Below are 20,562 nucleotides of genomic sequence, written 5' to 3'. Positions count from 1 at the left end.
ACAGAGGTTTATATAACTTTATTAGGCCAAAGACACTAAAAAACACTTTGTCCTTAAAATAAGAAGATATGACTAAATACTTTATTTTAATTCCCCTTTTAACATATATTCAGAAAAATTAAGTATGTTTACAATTTTTTTAAAGACTAGAATCATTAGACTGAAGAGGTCTTGGAAGTGAGAGAGCCTAGTATGACTGGCCCTGCTTCAGATACTTAAATCTCTTCTCCTGTGAACACTAACCGGGCTAGGATTTCCAGAGTTTTCATCATCCTAACACCCTACTTTCTAAATTACAACAAAGCCCAGAAAAATAAGACGAGCTTCTAAGGACCAACCTGAAGGTAAGAAATTTGAGAAACTTATAAAAGTACTTTTACTTTGGGAATTAACATATTCAGGAACTAAATTTAATTCAGCATTCATCTTTCCAACCATTTTTGCTACCATCTTTTTTTCTTAAAATTTTATTTTTTCAAGTAATCTCTACACCCAACGTGGGGCTTGAACCCACAATCCCGAGATCAAGAGTTGTATGCTCCACCGACTGAGCCAGCCAGGCACCCCTTATTTGCTACCATCTTTAATGAGACCGGGCAAGAGTAAGAATGTTTATATAATAATATTTAGAACCGCAGAGATTATGTCACCACAGGTTGACAAAGGCAGATGATCCAGTGTTTATAGAAACTACTCCTACCAGGTGATTTTAAAACTATGGAATTTCATCACATTTGATCCTATCAATCCTCACAACAACCCTGTGAGGTAGGTAGAAAATATGTGATAGTTTTCACATTTCGCAACAGAAAAAGCTGACAGTGTTGGAGGATGTTGACCTTGAAGAACCATAAAGTAACTGTCTTTCTTGTTGACCAGCTTGTTACACTAAACCACAGATACATTTCACTTTATTAAAAGCAGACTATTCTAAAATCAAACCCTCCAATCCTCCCCCCCACCCCAAAAGAATCATTGTAGTTTACCAGTAATCTTGTTAAGTCGGGCTCTCTTTGCCTGAAATGAGTTGCCTTGATTATTTTTCCTCTTGTTTGATAATGTGCTCTCTGGCTGTGGAAAGACCATCTTTGGAACGTTCTCTACATGAAGTCCTACTTTTAATAGAATACATATATGAGAGTTTATCTAGAATCCAAAGTTAAAAAACATGATTTTTTTTTAAATAGCAAAATAGTAAAAATGATTTGCACTTAATTTTTTTTAACCTACTGATTAACACAGAACTTTAAGAAACACAAATTTCTCCAAACTAGTATATTAGAAATAAAGAACTATTAAGCAGTTATTCTTTAGGAAAGAAAAGCAGGAAGAAAATGACTCACTGCTTTTTCCATATTACATACCAAAATACATGCAGAAGCACTTAAAAAGTTAAAGAAAAAAAACACAAAACAAATACCCCAAAGCCTACTAACAAGAACTTAAAAGTCAAAATCTGAACTCATTTCTATTCAAGAATACTGAGGTCACCCATTATCCAATACCCATATTAGACCAGTAAACTTCAGCTCTGTAACTGTAACTTCTGTAGAAGTTAACCATTCATGCGCGGGACAAGCCCAATCATCTGACCACACCCTCAAATTGCAGGTAGCTAAGGGGTCTGGCTTACTCTCTAAGCGAGTTTACCCTGCCACAAAGAATGAACGTAAGAACATATTTTGTACCAAATGTTTCACTAGATGTGGGCAGATCTTCCTTCTTCTCAACTTCTGCAGAAGCTATAGAAGTTGAAGTCTCTTCCTTCTTTGAAGGTACTTTAAACCATTTCCTCTCATCTTTCTCTTTCTCTTTATTGCTGTTGGCGCTGGTGCGAGGCTTGCTCCCTGTTTTATTCTTGGCTGCAGCTGCAGCAGCTGCTTTGACTAAAGCTATCCAATCCTCCAAAGGAAAAACACAAAACATGTGAAGTATTAAAAATTAATCAAAATTTAATTACACTAATGAAAACATGTCTCACATTTTCAAAGCTACCCTCACATGCACACAAATATAAAAATCAAATTAATTATATTTACAAGATAAGTCAACATGGTGATTATGAAATTTAATGATCTAATGGGTTAGCTGGATTGTATAACCTTACATGAAATCGGAAAATATTCAGTAACAAATATTTCTCTGGTATGTTTTCACAGGAATAAAATCTAAAATAATAGAGGCAACCCTCTAACAAATATGGAACACTACATGATGCTCTTAGTACTTTAGACTCAAGTGGCAAATTGCATTTCTTTTCTGAATACAACAAACCTTTACAGAAGAGAAAAATGCTTTCGTTGCAATTCTGTAAAGATTAAAAGAAATGTATTTCCACTGAACAAATTACTGTTCCTTGTTAGAAGAATGTACCACTCACAGTATGGTCAATTTCATAGAATTCAAGGTATGATTTTATTAATTTTTAAAGCTTTGAAAGTTTGGACACCAATTTACTGCAACAGCTTAATATTACTAGTGAAAGAAAAAGAGCCACTTGATTTGATCAAGGTGAAATACATGCTGTCAGGCCCCAGATTAATTTCCCTCCCTCTTCAACTTCCTAGGATTTGTGTTGATTACCATTCTTCTGAGATGCAAATATTTACTCTTCCTGTGTATTTTCAGTTTGTTGCTAAATAATTTTTAATATTACTATTTTATTTTTAACTAAAAATGCTTATTGTAAAAAATATGAAAAGATATTTAAAAAGTGGTACTAACATTTAAATTTTCACAATAAAAAAAGATTTTTTTAAAACAAGTATTTGTACTATCTCTACAGTTAATCTTCCACTGAGACCATTAAGCTTCAGACCAACTGAAATTCAACCAAAATGGGTAATACATTAAATTCTTAGCCCACATAACTAAAAACTACTTCACAACATCAAATGCATTTACTTCACAGGTTACATTAACAGAAGTCAATCATTAGGTGATATAGGTTGATGGCAGCTCAGTCTTGAAAATATACGGTGAAGACAATAAGCCATTAAAAATAAACCAACAAACAAAATCTGTCTCGTTCTCTCCCCCATGATTAAAATGAACTAAACTATCATGTGATTGTACCTAACACATTCATTCACCCAATTTTCTATTGAATATCTTGCTACATGTGCCAAGAAGCATGCTAAGCATTTATGAGACAATTTATAAAAGATGCTGCCTGAAAGGCCCTGGAGTGACCACACCTTTGCTCCTGCCTGGAAGATGACCAGCATCTAGCTTTTTCAGTATTTAAACTGTGTCCCCAGTACATGTATTATTAGAAAGTGAATTAAGACACAGGGTGCCTGGGTGGCTCAGTCGGTTAAGGTCATGATCCCAGGGTCTTGGTATCAAGCCCCACATCCCCACCTGGCTCCCTGCTCAGCAGGGAGTCTGCTTCTCCCTCTACCCCTCCGCCCTGCTCATGATCTCACTCACTCTCACTGTCAAATAAATAAAAAAAATCTTTAAAAAGACACAGTTGTGAAATACAGATTTATGTCTCTAGTTTGTAAAAAAAAAAAAACAAAACAAAACAAAACAAAACAAAACAAACCAGATAAACCAGTACTGTCCAATCCCAGGTTTACTTAGAGCCATGTTTTTTGTTGTTACCTATAAGGAACTGAAAGGCAAATAAAATTAACTATAAGACGGTGTGATAGAAGAGGCAGTGGAGGAATAGACAAAATACCATGGAAGAAAACAAAACAAAAGATTAATCTTGATTTAAGAGAAAGGCTACTGGAAGGCTTCAGGAAACATGACAGATGAGGTGAGTCCTGCAGCAAGAATCTTCAAGGCAAAGGGCAGAAGGAAAGGAGTCAATGGGCACCGCCAGGGAGAGGAAAACCATTAGACAAAGCCATGGCAATCAGAGTGTACGCAAACAGGCACAAGGGGCAAGGAGCAGTCTGAGTAAATCAAAGGGCTACAGCTAAATTGAGCCTTGAGACTGACATTGAGTATTAGAGAAAAAAAAGCACCACCAATGAAATTGACAGAGAGTAATCAACAAGGCAGAAAGAGAAACAAAGTACAGCCCAACTAGCAAAGTGCCAAATTCAGCAGAGATCGAGATCATACCTGTAAGGTCTTATGAAGAGCAGAGTGCTTAATTCTCTGTTCCACATTGTGGGGAAATTTTTAAGTTGTTAGAGAAATGCTGAAAAATGCCAGAGGTAAATTCCAACCCCACCTCTTTTCTCTCTCCAATGAACAGAAAACTGGGAGAGATTCGTATTTTTGCTCTTAAAAGTGCAATCAGATTTTTTTTTTCTAAAGTTCCTGATCATATGACTTGTTAATCATGGAATCACTGCAGTTGTGTCATTAAAGAATTCTCCCATTATATTGCCCTTCTATTTTTAAACAGGTAAGATTCACTATTAAAAATAACTGGTGTGATCCTTTCATGAATTAGAACTAATGATCTGCTTCAAAGCTCCCTGTAGACAAAAGAGCAATACACAATAAAGAAATCGGATTGAGTTCAGAGTCACTCTGTGCATTACACTTATGCAAAATTCTATGTCAGTCACTCAATTCTCTAAGTTCTGAATTCCTCAACTGTGAAATAGAAGTATCAGTCATAGCTATGTCAAAGAATTTGCTATGAGACCCCAATTAAATAATGTATGCAAAAAAAGTTTTATAAATAGTAGAGGGCCTTAAGAGCAAACCTTTAACATTAGTGAGTTTTAGATCAGCACACTTGCAAAAAGAAAAAACAGGATAGAAAAAGCTACAGAAAGTTTAGAGAATATATTTCCAAACTGCATCTATTTATCCTTTGCTAATTTAGTAAAAGAAATTTACTGTGTATCTTTACAAAGGAATTCTCAAAGTACTCAAAATTTTTAAGATACACGCAAAGATGGATTCTCTCAGCACTGCCCACACAACACCTGACTTAGTGTATTTCCTACACGAAAACAAGTCAAAAACTTTTTGGGGAAAAAAAGACATTTCTAAAATGAGGCCATTTTATAAAAAATAATTCTACAAATATTTTAGTGTGCTAGTAATTAATAATTATGAAGAAAAATGTAAATTAAAAGAAATAATAGTGTTAACTCAGGGCGCCTGAGTGGCTCAGTTGATTAAGCTTCCGACTCCTGATTTCAGCTCAGGTCATGATCTCAGGGCTGTGAGATCAAGCCCTGCATCGTCTGCTCCCACCCCTCACCCCAACCTGGCTTATGCACTACACTCTCAAGCTCTCTCTCAAAAAAAAAAAAAAAAAAGAAATACAGCATTACTCCTATTTTCTTTCAGTAGTTTATATTTTGGCATTGATTTTCATGTTAATATACGTCATAATGTAATTATTCACTAAAAGTAAACACCCAATACATCCCATAAATTAATTTTTATAACTTGTAATTTTACCAAAATTGGCTCAGTGTATCACTTTGGAAAAAAAATGAAGTTTTAGGGTTAGTGCCATCTCACAAACACTTGAATAACCAGAATAAAATAGCTTTAAAGCAAAAAATAAATAAATATTTTTTGTTTAACTAAAGATATATATTAAACTAAGTTCCCAATGTTTTAATCAATCTTTCTATGCAGTAATCAAGAAATCACACCACTGAATGCTCAAAGGAACATTTTATTTATACGTAGAAGTAAGAAGACACAAAGCAATTTCCTGATCAAAAGCACTTCCATTTTAAATTGCATTTCCATATTAACTGGGGAAAAAAAATTTGCTAGCTGAGGACTGCAAAACTATATTTTTGAAAACCAGGTGATTTAAAACAATCATGCTTCTCCGAAGCTTTCAGGAATCATTTTTTTTTTTAATGCGGTGATGTACATTTCTAGATTACTAAACGTACACATTTGGCTGGAGCTGACCAGATGATTTCAACACAATTCAGAATGATACTTTTCACTGCACATGTATGGAACAAATATGTAGCATATTTCCATATTAGACATTTTTACAGATTACTTTCAATTCTTAAAATTAATTGTAGGTCCAGGTGCTGAAAATCCCAAATAACAGCAGAACATAAAAGAAAATATTTTAAATTTCTACTGGCACCTTTTCTTTCCAATCTTTCAGGAAACATATTCAACCAATGGAATCATGGTTTTAACTTCATCCCAGATTCTCCTTTAAATGCTTACCGTTCTTTCTTGCTTTGAGCAGTGACAAAGCATGTAATAGACTGCTTACATCCCATGACTCAGAGAGCCCTACCTGAAACAGCCTACAGAGTGTCAGGTAAGCGCCTTTTGAAAGAAGATTAATGACTATGATTTATAAAAGGAAAGAAGAAGATAAGAAGCTCAATATAAAATTTTATATTAAAAATTAACTTTCTAAATGATACTATATACCAGGAAAAACAAAATGAAATTAAAAAAAGGCACTTACCTCACTTCCCATAGACTGGTTACACGATCCAGCTGGGTCGATAGGACAACACCAGCTTAGTGGATGCTGGGATTTCACCTGGAACAGAAACTAGTGACCTATAACTTTAGCAGGTCTAAAGCCAAAGAAGCAAAAATCAAGTGTATAATTTATCTTACATTCTAAGCTTCTTTTTCTTGCTGCTATTTGGGGCTATCAGCACATAATCCTACAATTAGTTCACTTTAAAATATATATATATAAATTTTGTTTTGATTGGTCACCATTCAAGAAGACATCCCTTTGGGTAGCTAGGAATGCTGAACACCCTTACCTGCCCCTTAGCATCCTCGGGCATGGCCTTAATGTGCATTCTTTTTAAACAACGAATTACTCCATCATAAAACTGAACTGTGAATGTTCCTGAAACAGGAGCAAGTCAGAATCATTAGAAAATACAACTGAATCTTACAGCAACATTTGAAATCTAACAAGTAATGCCCTGACAGAAGTATATACACTGTAATTGCAGTAACTGCAAACACACCCATTAAGAACTCCATCAAATGGGTTAAAGTTTATTTTCCCTTTCCCTCTAATAAAATCATTATTTACAAACATAAATAATATTTCTATAGGAATTATCCTTTGCTCTCTTTGAAAGTTTCTTTTTAGAGAGAAAGAACTGATATAGAGACAAAAAATCATTTACTCAAGGAGAGATCATTCCATTCACAGTATTAACGAACTGGCAAATAAGAATCAGATCCACAGGCTTCTAAGCTAGAAAACAGTTTACAGACCATCTAGGTGAAAGTGCTGCTGTGCAGACAGACATTGAATTCCAAGAGGCTGAAGGCTCTGTCCACAGCAGTCCCCTAAGCAGCAGCACAGCCATAACTACGCCCCCAACCCCATGCCTTCCCCACTCACTTATTCTGCTCTTAGGGTTTGAGACCCTGTTTGCATGACAATCACAAAGTATATTCACTTTGGGTTACAGAGGTCATGCTTTCAAGTCAACAAAAGTCAGTACTACCACAAAATGTATAAACTACATAGATTTTATACTTAAGAAATTTCAATATTTTTCTATCATTTCCCGTACAAATGAGGGCTGAGAGCCATTTTAAGTAAACAGACACTTGACCTTTACAAAAGAAGTATAAACAATAAGTGTGATGATTACTATGATTGGCTTAGAAGATGGCACCAAAGCCAGATATATATGTACAAAGATTTTCCTTAATTTTCTAATTTGAACATCATTTGATTTCATCTTTTCTATAATTAGCATAATTCACAATATTGAAGATATAAAGATGCAGACCCAAGTTACTGAAAAAAACTAATCCATTGAGTAGCAAGGATATAAAAACACTGGGAAAACTGTGAGAATACCAAACCATACGTGCACCTTACACTACCATCACAACTGTTCTCTTCCTTCTTCATTAATGGCCTTGCAGAGGAGAGCAGGCTCCACACTACGCCAGCTGGGCATTCATCCCTCCCCACTGTTGATCACACTGTTTCGGCTCTCATGATGCCTTTCTCCTTTCCTCCCTCCAACCTACTCTTCAAGGATCAGCTCTTTAAATCCCACCCATAATATGAACACTTCCCCTGTTTCCTCCAGTTTACAAATCTGTCCCTCCTCTTCAACTTCCCTAAGACATATTTCAAACACCTAAACGTTCATTTTTGTTAGTTTTGTTTAGCTTCTACAGTGAACAGAAAGCCTCTTGAAGGCTTCCTTTGCTTTGTTTTTCTTTGGGGTCATGGGCTGGGCAGGCTCATCCACCATGTGGGGCATACAGACATCACAAAACAAATACCTCCAATGGAGATTTTTTAAAAAGAAATTACATCTGCCAATATTTCACTAAGGGCTCACTTAAACTCCTCCTGAAATGGCAGAAACTACAATAAGTGTCTTCACTCTTCCACTAATACAAATTTAATTTTCTGTATTCTATGCCCATTGACAAACGGGATAGGATAAAATATGGGGCCTTTGCTTCTGAGTGCATTGCATGTGTGTGTATACGTGGACTTGTATATGCTATACTCCCAAGGAGCTTTAAGCATGGAGGCAAGGTCTCAAAGCTCTCCACTCTTAAAGGAACTGCTCTTCCTTAAAATAGAGAATGTTGTTTAATTGTGCTTCATATTCTTTTATTTTGGGTGGGTCCATTTACTATCCAACAGAATTGATCCATTACCTCCTCCTTTCCTTCCACAAACTGTTATTGACTGCCTATGTGTTAGGCTCTGGACTAGAAAGCTAGGGAGTGCACATGTGTAAGACACAGGGAGGATATGGGCCAGACCAGAAAAGGAAAAGTAACCGGCAAACCTGACAACGGAGATGCCCCTCAACTCTTCCTGGAGTAAGGTGACTAGAGGTAGGTAGTAAAATCATAGCCATATATGTTATTTCCATTCCTTAAAGCAATAAATTGGAATAGGCCTTTGTAAAGTTATATCATAATTTCTAGCCAGACAGCAACGATTTACTTTTCCACACCTAACATTCTTTAATATATCTCTTTTTAAATGTTTTCCCCTTTTATCTGCTCTTAGCTCCCATTTTTTCTCAAGTTTGTTACTTTAAATCTCCTCAGTTTAAATCCCTTCCACGGTTCCTTCCCATCACCTCCAAATAAAATTCAAATTCTGTAACAAGACATTGCATACACAGATCCTTGCTTCTCTCTCCCACCTCTTTTGATATTCTATTCCCTTTAAAGGACTCCCTCATTCCAGTCACACCAAAGTCTTGCAATTCCTAAAAAGTGAAAGGCCTCTCTTCTGTTCTTCTGCAATATACCATTTCTTCTGTCTGAAAAAGCCTTTCATTCCTTCTTTATCTAGCTGACTTGTTTGTCTTTCAGGTTTAAAGGAAGCATCCCCTTACTTAGATTAAATGCTCCTCTTGCAAAGAAGCTGTCACTCAATGTGTGTCTCTTCAGTGAAAAGAATGAATGAGTGGTCAAGTTTAAGAAATTGTTATAGAATACTAATGTATTACTGACTTGAAATATACACTTGTAAACTATTTTACAACTTTTAGAAGTGAGATTTTAAATAAGAAATTAAAAAAATAAAATATTTAAGTATATTCCTAATACTAATTTAAATACTAATTCTCAAGCCTTTCCAAGTTAATCAGTCTAGAAGTTCTGTTTTTTTCAATACATTATATGCCCAACAGATGTATTCGTCTTCGGTCACACTAACATACCTGATTTCTGTGTTATTTTCAACATTTGATCAGTTCAGTAATTTTTGCTCAATATCATATAAGATACCACAAAGGCTATTAGGAAACTTAACTTTCAATTTTATCTATAGAAATGAAGAAAACAGGGGCAGGGGAAAGATGCAATAAAGGAAACCCTCAAATTGATAAATTTTCACACTCTTTCCTCAGAAAACACTGTACTGTATTTTACTTCCAAGCTGACCTGATTTGAATTTCCTTGTATCTTTAACCTTCCCTCACATTCTGGTTGAACTGCTCATAAAAATAACTTAGCCGACAAACTAGAAACAGAGAAGAAGAAATAAAATGCATATAATGTAAGCCTGTGAACTGAATGCTGCACAATTTTAACCAATTATCTACTGCTCCTAAAGTTTATTTAGGCAGTAAGTAGATCAGGTGTCATGTTATTCTATATTTACAAATAAAATACTCCCAAAAAAGAATATTAGCAGGAAATTTATTAAGTCTGAAACAAAGAAAAGTAACAACCATATGTAACAATTACACAATTAATTAAAATTAGAAATCCAGTTAAATTTTACTATTAATCCCATTGTAAATCTCAGATTACTTCAAATACATACCTTCTTTGTTAATTGCTTCAATCTTGGCAGGGTAATAGCGACAGTCTGTCCAGCGAGCCAGAACTTCTTCTCCAGCTTTAAAATCCTATTTTAAACAACTTTTAAGATCAATACCATGTATAATAAATAAGCATTTCCTTTATAAAAATAAGCTTTTGTAATATTTAACAGAATTCCTTCTGAAATGTATCATTACATAGCTAGCAAATGGAAAAAGCTTAATACTTACAAAGAAATCTTCCTCATCTTTTAGCCCTTCTTTTCTTAATGCAGGTCTCTCCAGCGGTCGCAACCTATTGCTATCCCAGTAAATCCATTCATCATAACGATGACTCCAACGCTCAAAATGAACCAACATCTTGCCCTCCTCATAGTCAATTTTTTCAATTCGTGAAGGATACCTCCAAAATAAAAAGGAGCTTCATATCAAGAGAAAATTCTTACATTTGTTTACACAAAGTATTAAAAAGGATAATTTAACTGAAATATTGCTTACCATTAAAACCATGAACAAAACAATATGGGTCCAGATTTTTAAACTACTGAACCAACAAAGTTTGTTATTTTTGTCTTTTTTTTCTTTTTAAATGATTGGTCTCAATACCTAGTGAAATAAATACTTCAATACACTCCCAATGGAAATATAAATTACTTGTACTGTTTTGGTAAGTAATTTGAAAACACGCTTCAAGAGCCTTAAACACATTCCCACTTTTTAACTCTATCATTACAATTCTGGAACCATATATACAAAATATTTATGATAACAAAGAAAATAGAAACCATCTAAAAATTTAGTTAGAAAAACTGGAGACTGTCTACAGCTATACAAACAATGGTATATCCATTGAATGGTATGTTATATAGTCTTTAAATGTGGTATTTACACATGTGGAAAACACAATGTGGAAAACGAAAAAAAGTAGCAGCACTGTGTTCAGAATTTTAAGTATGTAAAACAAATTTGTCTAGCAAAAACTACTGACACGTACATTTGTCTCTTTATGGCACAAAACCACTTTGTTTTTTATATTTCTCTACACTTTCCAATATTTTATAACGTGTATCAATGATAACTAGGGAAAGCTCAGTTAAACTTTAAATTCTAAAATATAAAAACATCACATTGTTCTGTCTTTATGTGTGATGATTCTCCTACTATAAATTCTAAAATAGAAATTAACTTGAAACTTTTAACATGGAAAATTGCTTCATCGCTCCTAATGTATCATGTTAAATGTTCACAGATGACTCAAAAATTTTTAAAAAGTATCATTAAATAACCTTAAGAATTCAATAGCAGCACAGGGTAGATGATTCAGCCATAATAGTTTCATATTTTTGCTAGTTTTTGACAAATCTGGAACTTTTCTTCTCCCTACAGAAAATTGGCTTTCACTATGAAGCACGACAGACCTTACATAACTTCAAATTTTAGGAACTGATTACTACGGGCTTTATACATCACTCATGCTATTCAAGGCTTCTTAAACATTTCAAGGGCCCTGAATCCTTCTCTGGTGTATAGCTTCTTTCCCCACTTCAGTTTAATGATACTGAACTACTTGGGGCTTCCTCAAAAACACCGAGCTCTGTCAAACATTTGTGCATTTGTACACTCTGTTCTGTCTAGCCCTAAACTCTATCCCCCCCTTCCTTTTCTACTCCTCATTCCAGGCTTGGTTTAATGTGTAATCCCGTGTGTAAAGACCTCCCAGCTCCCTGCCCCAACTGCTCTCACTGCACCCACATGGCCAATAACCATCTCAGGGCAGGTTCCCAAACTGTGTGCTGTGGAGCATTTATAGCCTTGCAACTTAATTAATACCCATGCCCCACAAAAGGGTCTGGTGGTTAAATAGAGTGGGAAAATACTGGATAACAAGTCACACTGTTTTCTTTATTGAAAGGCTTCTTGGTCCCATCAACATGGATAAAACATTTACTATTACCGAAGTAAAAGAAATAGGTAATCCTTTTATCACAAAACTCTTATTAACATTTCTTGTGATAGCAGAAATCTAAGGGACATGCTCTGGCCTGTGAGCTTCAAGGAATAACAGAGTCATGTCCATCCTTGTATCCCCCATCCCCCAACATCTAGTCCAATGACAGACACACACCGGCCACTCGGGGATTGCTCAGGACAAACAAGAAGTGATGTTCGGGCGCCTGGGTGGCTCAGTTGGTTAAGGGACTGCCTTCAGCTCGGGTCATGATCCTGGAGTCCTGGGATCGAGTCCCGCATCGGGCTCCCTGCTCGGCGGGGAGTCTGCTTCTCCCTCTGACCCTATCCCCTCTCATGCTCTATCTCATTGTCTCTCTCAAATAAATAAATAAAATTAAAAAAAAAAAAAAAGTGATGTTAAAGACAATCTGTACATTTCTTCAGAACTAAGAAGGCTGTCGACGTTATAACCTTAAGTTAGAGCTTACTCTTCTCAGTCTTTTTTGGGGAATGAGTATGGATGAAGAAACGTTTTGTTAAAGAAAAGCATAAACATAACACCCTCCAGTTCCATCCACGTCATTGCAAATGGCGAAATAAGTCAATCAGAGAAAGACATGTATCCTATGACCTCACTGATATGAGGAATTCTTAATCTCAGGAAACAAACTGAGGGTTGCTGGAGTGGGGGGTGGGGTGGGAGGGATGGGGTGGCTGGGTGATAGACACTGGGGAGGGTATGTGCTATGATGAGCGCTGTGAATTGTGCAAGACTGTTGAATCACAGATCTGTACCTCTGAAACAGATAATATATACATTAAGAAAAAAAAAAGAAGAAGATAGCAGGAGGGGAAGAATGAAGGGGGGGAAATCGGAGGGGGAGACAAACCATGAGAGACGATGGGCTCTGAAGAACAAACTGAGGGTTCTAGAGGGGAGGGGGGTGGGAGAATGGGTTAGCCTGGTGATGGGTATTAAAGAGGGCACGTTCTGCATGGAGCACTGGGTGTTATGCACAAACAATGAATCATGGAACACTACACCAAAAACTAATAATGTATGGTGATTAACATAACAATAAAAAAATTTTAAAAAAGAAAAGCAAAGCATAAACACAAGAAAACCCAGGGAATTAACATACTCCCCCAGGTGAACATGCCTACCCCACCCACTGAGCATCAATGCTTTAATGATTGTCTTTTGCAGTGTTGCTCTGATTGTATGTTTTTGCTCCTCCGGTTCTTGAAACATAAAAACTGGCACTAGCACTGAGGGAAGCCTAAAGGTAAGAATGTTCTTTGGTTTATTTTCCAGCATTCACTGGCCACTTCACCATTATAAAGACATTTTCTATCAATTATAAAAATGGATAAATTTCTAATTCCACATGTTTATTATCACATCTTTTTATTTTTGATCAAAATATTAGGGGTTTATTCTCTAGGTTCCTTCAAATTCAAATATAAACAACTCCACATATTTAAAACATTTCTCCAAGTGAGAATGGTCCACAGTAATAGAGTTAAATGCATCTTTATTTTCATAACTTGACTGAATTCGGCAAAGAGTCAGAATCCAAGTAAGTTCAAATCATTTATATCTGGGTTGCATTTTTAAGTAACTTAGAGTTTTGCGAAAATATTTCAAATTCCGTTCACTGATAGGATGCCTGAGGTAACAACCAGACTAAAAATTATATTTTGGGGAACTGCTTCTGGATAATCTATAGCATGTTATATACACTTTACATAAGTATCTAGAGATTGATAAACTTCGGATGAAGGCCAAGAATTAAGTAACACAAATACCCAAGATTATCTCTCTTAATTTTTATAACATTTACTAATCAAATTTTGAACCTTAAATAAAAGTGCCATAAATATTACCATTATCAAGAATGACTAAGTTTCTGTTCATTCATTCCATATATATTTGGGCATCTAATAAGATTAAGGCACTTGCTAGGCACTGTTGGTACAGAAAAGGGAAACATAATTAACTCCTACCTTCAAGGAGCTTGCTTAGAGTCAGATAAGGAGAGAAAAGAATCAGAATATTTACATGTATGTTAGTAGGCTCTATGTTCTTTCCTTACTGAGTGTCAACTGCTCTTTATATACCTTATCTCCCTGGATCCTGGTAACACCCCAAGGTATAGGTAACACAGTCCAAGAATACACATGGTAGAGTATTCATGGCCAAAACCAACTGGCACAAAAGCCTATAGGAGAAATGGGATAATGCCTATATCAAAGTAATTATATCATATATGGTAAACTGGTAAGTATATACAAAAATTTTACATAAAATGCTATTAATAATAGTTCAGAGAAAATTGGGGAATTCACTGAATGTTCTTGGGAGACATTATCTATGTTGGTCTTGGTAAGGAACTTCTAGGATTTAGACTTAATGAACAAGGTACAAAAAAAGGTAAAGTGTACACACTTTCAGTTAGCCAATCAATGTTCATTTACTTAAAACCAAGTTTAGGCAATCAGCCAAATAATGAGGATTCAGAGAGAAGCAGAATGAGGTTTCTGTCCTCAAGAACCTCTTGATCAAAGACTGGAGGGACAGTTCAAGGAAACCTGTTCCCTTTGGCTAAACTATACAACAAGCAGGGTGAATAAAGGAGAATAGTGGGACATCAGACTGGACTCATTAGCTAGGTTCAAACTGAAGGGCTTTGTAATAGCAAACTAACAAAATGCCCTGTCATTCTACAAACAATAGGAAATCCCTTAACTTGGTTCATCACTAACACCTCAGGAAAAAAAAACCCTACATCAAAATCTTTGCTATACATGTAAAATGCACAAAATGGCAACTTAACATAGAGTCCCTATATAGTGAAATGATCTCTCTGTCCTAGCAAATGGCCCACAGTAATAATGCCTTGATACACACAGTGAATGAAAAATACTGTTGAATAAATGTATTCACAAATGCCTATCTTGACCTAGAGCGACATTATTTTGATGCACAATTGTTTTATTATAATTGAGTATGAATGGAACGTAAAATTTTTCTTAATGAATTTGGAAGATCTAGTGATAATGTTTTTGTTTTGTCATCTTTTTAAAGGCTAAAGCATGGAAAACTGTTAAAGTAAAGAAGTGAGTCCCAGACACTTATGACTGATTTGGGCAAAGATCTGAGAAGTGGGAGACTGGGTGGGGTTTCAGAGTTAAAGCAATGAGGGCTAAGAAGAAAAGGAAACACCATGGTTGGCATTTCTTAAGGGTTCAAAAGAAAGAGACGGAAGTATGATTCCTCAGTGTGAGAATTCTACACAGAGCTCTCTGACCCTTATCATCTGTTACTTCAAAATATTGTAAAATGTTCACTATCGACATCCCCTACTATAATCCCGGTCTGAAACTCATGCATTGCTTAACTGATATTTACTTGTGTGGAAAACAAGGGATTGCCTTCATTGTTCTAGGTCTGCCTAGGTCTGGTGTCTTTTACACTTGATTCCGAACAAGTGTAACAAGCAAACTTAACAAGAAATATAATCCACCCTAAAACTGGTATTAGGCTTAATGGAAACAAATAGCATTCAGAAATATTGAGAAGATTTGACAATGATCTTTGCTGAATTTCACAGAATTTTCATACATGCAATTCTACTATCATCATCTGTCAATTGACTCCTCAGGACCCTTTCTGAATTAGTGTGGTCAAAGTCCTGTAATGGTCAAGTTAAACTGTGGCTATAATTACTGAGTAGAACAAATCCATTACCAAGAACAAAAATTATTTTCATCTTCTCTGAGCTCTTATAATGCTTTATTGCCTCATCTGAGAATACCAGCATTTTAACACTGTTACTGGTTATCTCCCACTTATACAAGACCATTCAAAGTAGCAATATCTATGGATTCTGGACCAAATCCACAACCCATTAAGAACCAAATACTGACCAAAGAGGTTGGTTGTACAATGAATATACTGGATCAGTTCCCTACAGTATCAACTCGAGTGTTGTCAAAACACAAAAAGAATATGAGAAATCTAAGGTGGGAATTACCATTACAGATGAATTGCTATACTAGCTCACCTGTTTTACATGGGCAGGTCCTGATTCACTTACATCAGGAGACCACAATGCCCTGAGACTGTATGCAAAATGCCACAGTTCATGTAGCTGCAAACCAGTATTCTCTTGAGGGGGAGTTACCAATTTCAATCAGATTTTCAAAGGGGCCCATGATTAAAAACAAAAATCTTTCTGGAAGGCAAGATTATCTATTAACACTCATAATATAGGTACTCCATTATCCTTGGAAGGAAAAAGAAATAATGGGCATGCAGCTATTAAAAAAAATTATATTCAATATAACACTAAAACAATTAAAGATTATTTGAGCTCATTCTGATTTGTCATCTATTTTGATATATCCAGATCTTTACTTGTATTGATAAAGAAAAGTCAACCATGAGGAAATGACAAGAGAAATTCCTTGACACACTTATGGCCTAGGACCTCCTGCACTTAAGCCACCAGGCAGAGTTGTTAACTATTCGTTGATAGATAACAATCCATTGAACAAGGCCAGACAACATTATTAATGTCCTAAAGACCATCAGAATTCACTCTAATAAGTGCCACATTAATCAAAAGGGAAAGTATTTTAAGACTTATTTATTTGAGAAAGAGAGAACACAAGCAGGGATGGGGGAGAGAGGGAGAGAGAGAATCCTAAGCAGACTCAATCTCATGACCCTGACATCATGACCTAAGCTGAAGTCAAGAGTCCTATGCTTAACCAACTGAGCCAGCCCAGTGACCCCCACCCCAACAAAAAGGCAAAGTATTTTAAAAATTTGTCCCTTGGGGCGCCTGGGTGGCTCCGTCGTTAAGCATCTGCCTTCGGCTCAGGTCATGATCCCAGGGTCCTGGGATCAAGCCCCGCATCGGGATCCCTGCTCGGCGGGAAGCCTGCTTCTCCCTCCCCCACTCCCCCTTCTTGTGTTCCCTCTCTCGCTATGTCTCTCTCTGTCAAATTTAAAAAAAAAAAAAAAATTGTCCCAATAGTTATTCAAATTATGTATTTTAAATAACAGTCATTTGTTTATATTGATAGAATAAAATTTCTATATATGTAACTTTAAAAATTGACAGTTCTTCATTCATTTAACCCAATAAACACTGAGTCTCTAATTCACTGTGTGCCAAACACTAAAGTAGGAATAAAGCTACAAATAAAAGTATTATTCCAATCAATAAACTCAAATTCAGGAAGGAGGGTAGAGAAAAAGAGAATCAAATAAGTGAACACAATTACAATACAATGTTACAGCTTAAAGAGTAAAGATATATTATAGTAGTACACAGAAAGAATACCTAAATTAGATGTTCTCCTAGATAAAGTAGGTCTCTAATTTGTAAATAGTGAAACACACTTGAAATCTGACTTACACATAATCTAAATGTTAGAGAAATTTAGGGAGTTAGGATTAACAACTCAAGACACTTCTGTGTATAAGGACTTCATAAGCAAGAAACTAATGTGTGTCATAAAAAATGACTAAAACACATTAGAAGAACTAGAAATACAGAGGTAAGAACTCCTTCACATACAAATGTCAGGAGGAGGATTATTTGCCAAATAATAAAAATTAATGTAGAATGTAATCCAAAACAAACATAATATTCTTATAACACAGTAACCTTTTAAAATTTTAGCTTCCCGGAAGCACTTTCAATTTATATTACGCTTTGTAATTTTCAAAAGCATTCTCTCACCCATTCAACTTACTGATTAAACTACAAGAACAATGTCATCTAGTATTATTATAGTATTTTTAGAGGAAGTGCTTTTAGGTACTGCATGTTAATTTGTTTCACACTTGAAGAACATACTGAAAACAAAACTCTTTTGATTAATTCAAACTTGACATTCCAAAATGAAGTACAAAAGAATCTAGACTTTCCAGAACATTCAGATAATAGCTTATATGTCAAAATCACATCTTCTCCAACACTGAATTCTAAGCGTCCCATGACATCATCCCTCCTGTCCTCTTTTCAGGGGCATCCACCCTCAGGACACATGTCCAGTACAAGCTGCCAGACCACCCTGCTGCCTAACTGTCCACAACCTTTGCAGGAAAGAACGGGTAAGATCCGAGTTAGCCACGTGTTTTCCTTTAGAACCTTGATACCGCCACCTTTCAAATTAAGGTTTCATTTCAGATCCCCGGATTCAAACTCCTACTGCTGTCTATCTCCCTAGCACCTCAATCTCCTGCCATGCCTACATTCATTCAGTCAGTTCTAACCAATCAAAGTGCCTACACCCACCTTTCTACTCATTACCATCTCCCACCGTAAGAATCAATTAGACTATCAAGAATTCCTTTCCTACTCTATCCAAAAAATGCCAATATCTTACCAGAAGTTTGTGTATTTCATATACTTCGTTCAGACTAACAGGACCAAACTCCTCGTTACTTAATTTTGTCACAAAACTCTAAACTCTAGCAGGTTGACATCCACTTAGTTTCTATTTCTTAATATTTAGCACTTAGAAAATTATTTTACTACTACAGGAGTTATAGGTGGTTTATACACCTACTGATTCAAGTTTTAAGGATTTACACTGACTCCTCTCTACTTAAAATAACCAATATTCATGCTGTTATTTTAATTAAAGCTAACATTTACTAAGTGCCTCTGATGTGGCAAAAACCATGATAAGCTTTTAATAAGCACCATCTTGCTTAATCCTCAAAGAACCTTTCTGAGTTAGGTACTATTATTGCTCCCAGTTATTAAAGAGAGGTCACAAAGGCTCTGAACAGTTAAGTAACTTGCTCAAGTAAAAATAGGTATTTAAGCAGATCTCTGAACTGAGGTTTGTCTGTCCTTAAAGACGGTGCTTACATTCAATATATATTCTACATCTTGCCAACTGATGATTTTCAGCTCCTATCACACTTACTGCAGTGTTTCAAATATAGGGTGCTCTTATCAAGAGGTACTGAAAACAAAAATAAGATGAAAGTCAGATTATATCACGTTTTTCTTGCAAATTCAATTTTATATAAGTGCTTTTGATACAAAATGCCTAAAACTGGTTTTTGTTAGCCCAAAGAGTATAGAAAACAGATTTTATTATACAGAACAAAATAAACATCTCCCTATACATAAAAAGGCTGTTTTATTATTAAAATTTCTCAAAACAAAAGGTATACTGTATCTCAACTGTGCCTAAGTATGAAACATCATATTAAAATGAAAAGAGTCTGAGAAAAGAAAGTAGCTTAACTTTTAGGGTGTTTCAAAATTGTTATAAAATAAATTTAAAAATTAAGATAGGAATCAAGGGGCGGTTGGGTGGCTCAGTTGGTTAGGCATCCAACTCTCTGTTTTGGCTCAAGATCTTGCAGTACTGAGATCGAGCCCTGCATGGGGCTCCATGCTGAGTGTGGAACCTGCTTAAGATGCTCTCTCTCCTTTCCCTCTGCCCCTCCCAACCCCCAAATATAGGAATCTAGAGTATGATTTGTTATAGAACTAAGAAAAACACTAAGTGACTTTAAAAATAATATTTACTAATCTAGTTCGACAAATATAATCCTACACTTAGTTTTTGCCTCATAAGTCACAATTCATTTGCCAAAATTTTCTAGAATAGTAACCACATCTCATGATATCCCCAAAACTTCGGGTTCATTCTTTACCAACCTGCCAAAATTCAACAAGCTTTGCTGGCTATCTTTAGGAATAAAATCATTTCATGTAAGCAGCTTTGTTACCTTACCTAACCATGATGAACTAGAACAGATTCATTTTTAATTAAAGAGGGTTAGCTTTTTGGCAATGAAAAAATACTTTTAAGACACATCGAGTATTAAATATCCAAATTTTCTTCAAATTCACTGCAACAATTCTCTCAAAGTTGAGTTAATTATAGTTACTGAAATAATGTAATACTGGTACATCAATTTCCAATTTAATAAAAAGAAAAGTTCTATTTGTTGACTAATGATCTATGGAAGGTGATAGTAGGAACAGTCAATAGTTCTTCAAAATAAAAAGTCATATAAAAATACTAAAAACTAGGAACCTTATGAAGAATAGCAAAACTAAGCTGTCTTTTCAATATCAGTTAATTTGTTTTGAAATTTCAGGACTCTGAGAAACAAACGGGGGGTTCTAGAGGGGAGGGGGGTGGGAGGGATGGGTTAGCCCGGTGATGGGTATTAAAGAGGGCACATACTGAATGGAGCACTGGGTGTTATGCACAAACAATAAATCATGGAACACTACATCAAAAACTAATGATGTAATGTATGGTGATTAACATAACAGTAAAAAATGTAATAAAATGGGGCGCCTGGGTGGCTCAGTTGGTTAAGCGACTGCCTTCAGCTCAGGTCATG

The 20,562-nt window shown here is 35.6% G+C and overlaps 1 protein-coding gene across 14 annotated transcripts in view; it reads right to left on the bottom strand.

The window, feature by feature from the left end:
- The window catches only part of PHF20L1 (PHD finger protein 20 like 1), an 81,964-nt gene that overhangs the window by 51,455 nt on the left and 9,947 nt on the right, over positions 1-20,562 (bottom strand). For 4 of the 14 annotated variants that reach the window (XM_081816565.1, XM_081816567.1, XM_081816566.1 and 1 more), the window contains exons 3-8: positions 10,446-10,617; positions 10,217-10,301; positions 6,696-6,784; positions 6,383-6,472; positions 1,689-1,902; positions 987-1,115 (exon numbers count right to left, since the gene is read on the bottom strand). In XM_081816565.1, coding sequence (XP_081672691.1) covers positions 987-1,115; positions 1,689-1,902; positions 6,383-6,472; positions 6,696-6,784; positions 10,217-10,301; positions 10,446-10,617 — 779 coding nt within the window. The remainder of the gene's footprint in view (positions 1-986; positions 1,116-1,688; positions 1,903-6,382; positions 6,473-6,695; positions 6,785-10,216; positions 10,302-10,445; positions 10,618-20,562) is intronic. The other 10 variants (XM_006735598.3, XM_081816575.1, XM_081816576.1 and 7 more) reach the window with 6 other exon arrangements.

Source organism: Leptonychotes weddellii, chromosome 4 (genome assembly GCF_054177405.1).
Source record: "Leptonychotes weddellii isolate Sample4059 chromosome 4, ASM5417740v2, whole genome shotgun sequence".
In the NCBI taxonomy this organism is placed as follows: domain Eukaryota; kingdom Metazoa; phylum Chordata; class Mammalia; order Carnivora; family Phocidae; genus Leptonychotes; species Leptonychotes weddellii.
Note: the sequence above shows the minus strand (reverse complement) of the source record. Positions and strands in the feature narration are given on the sequence as shown.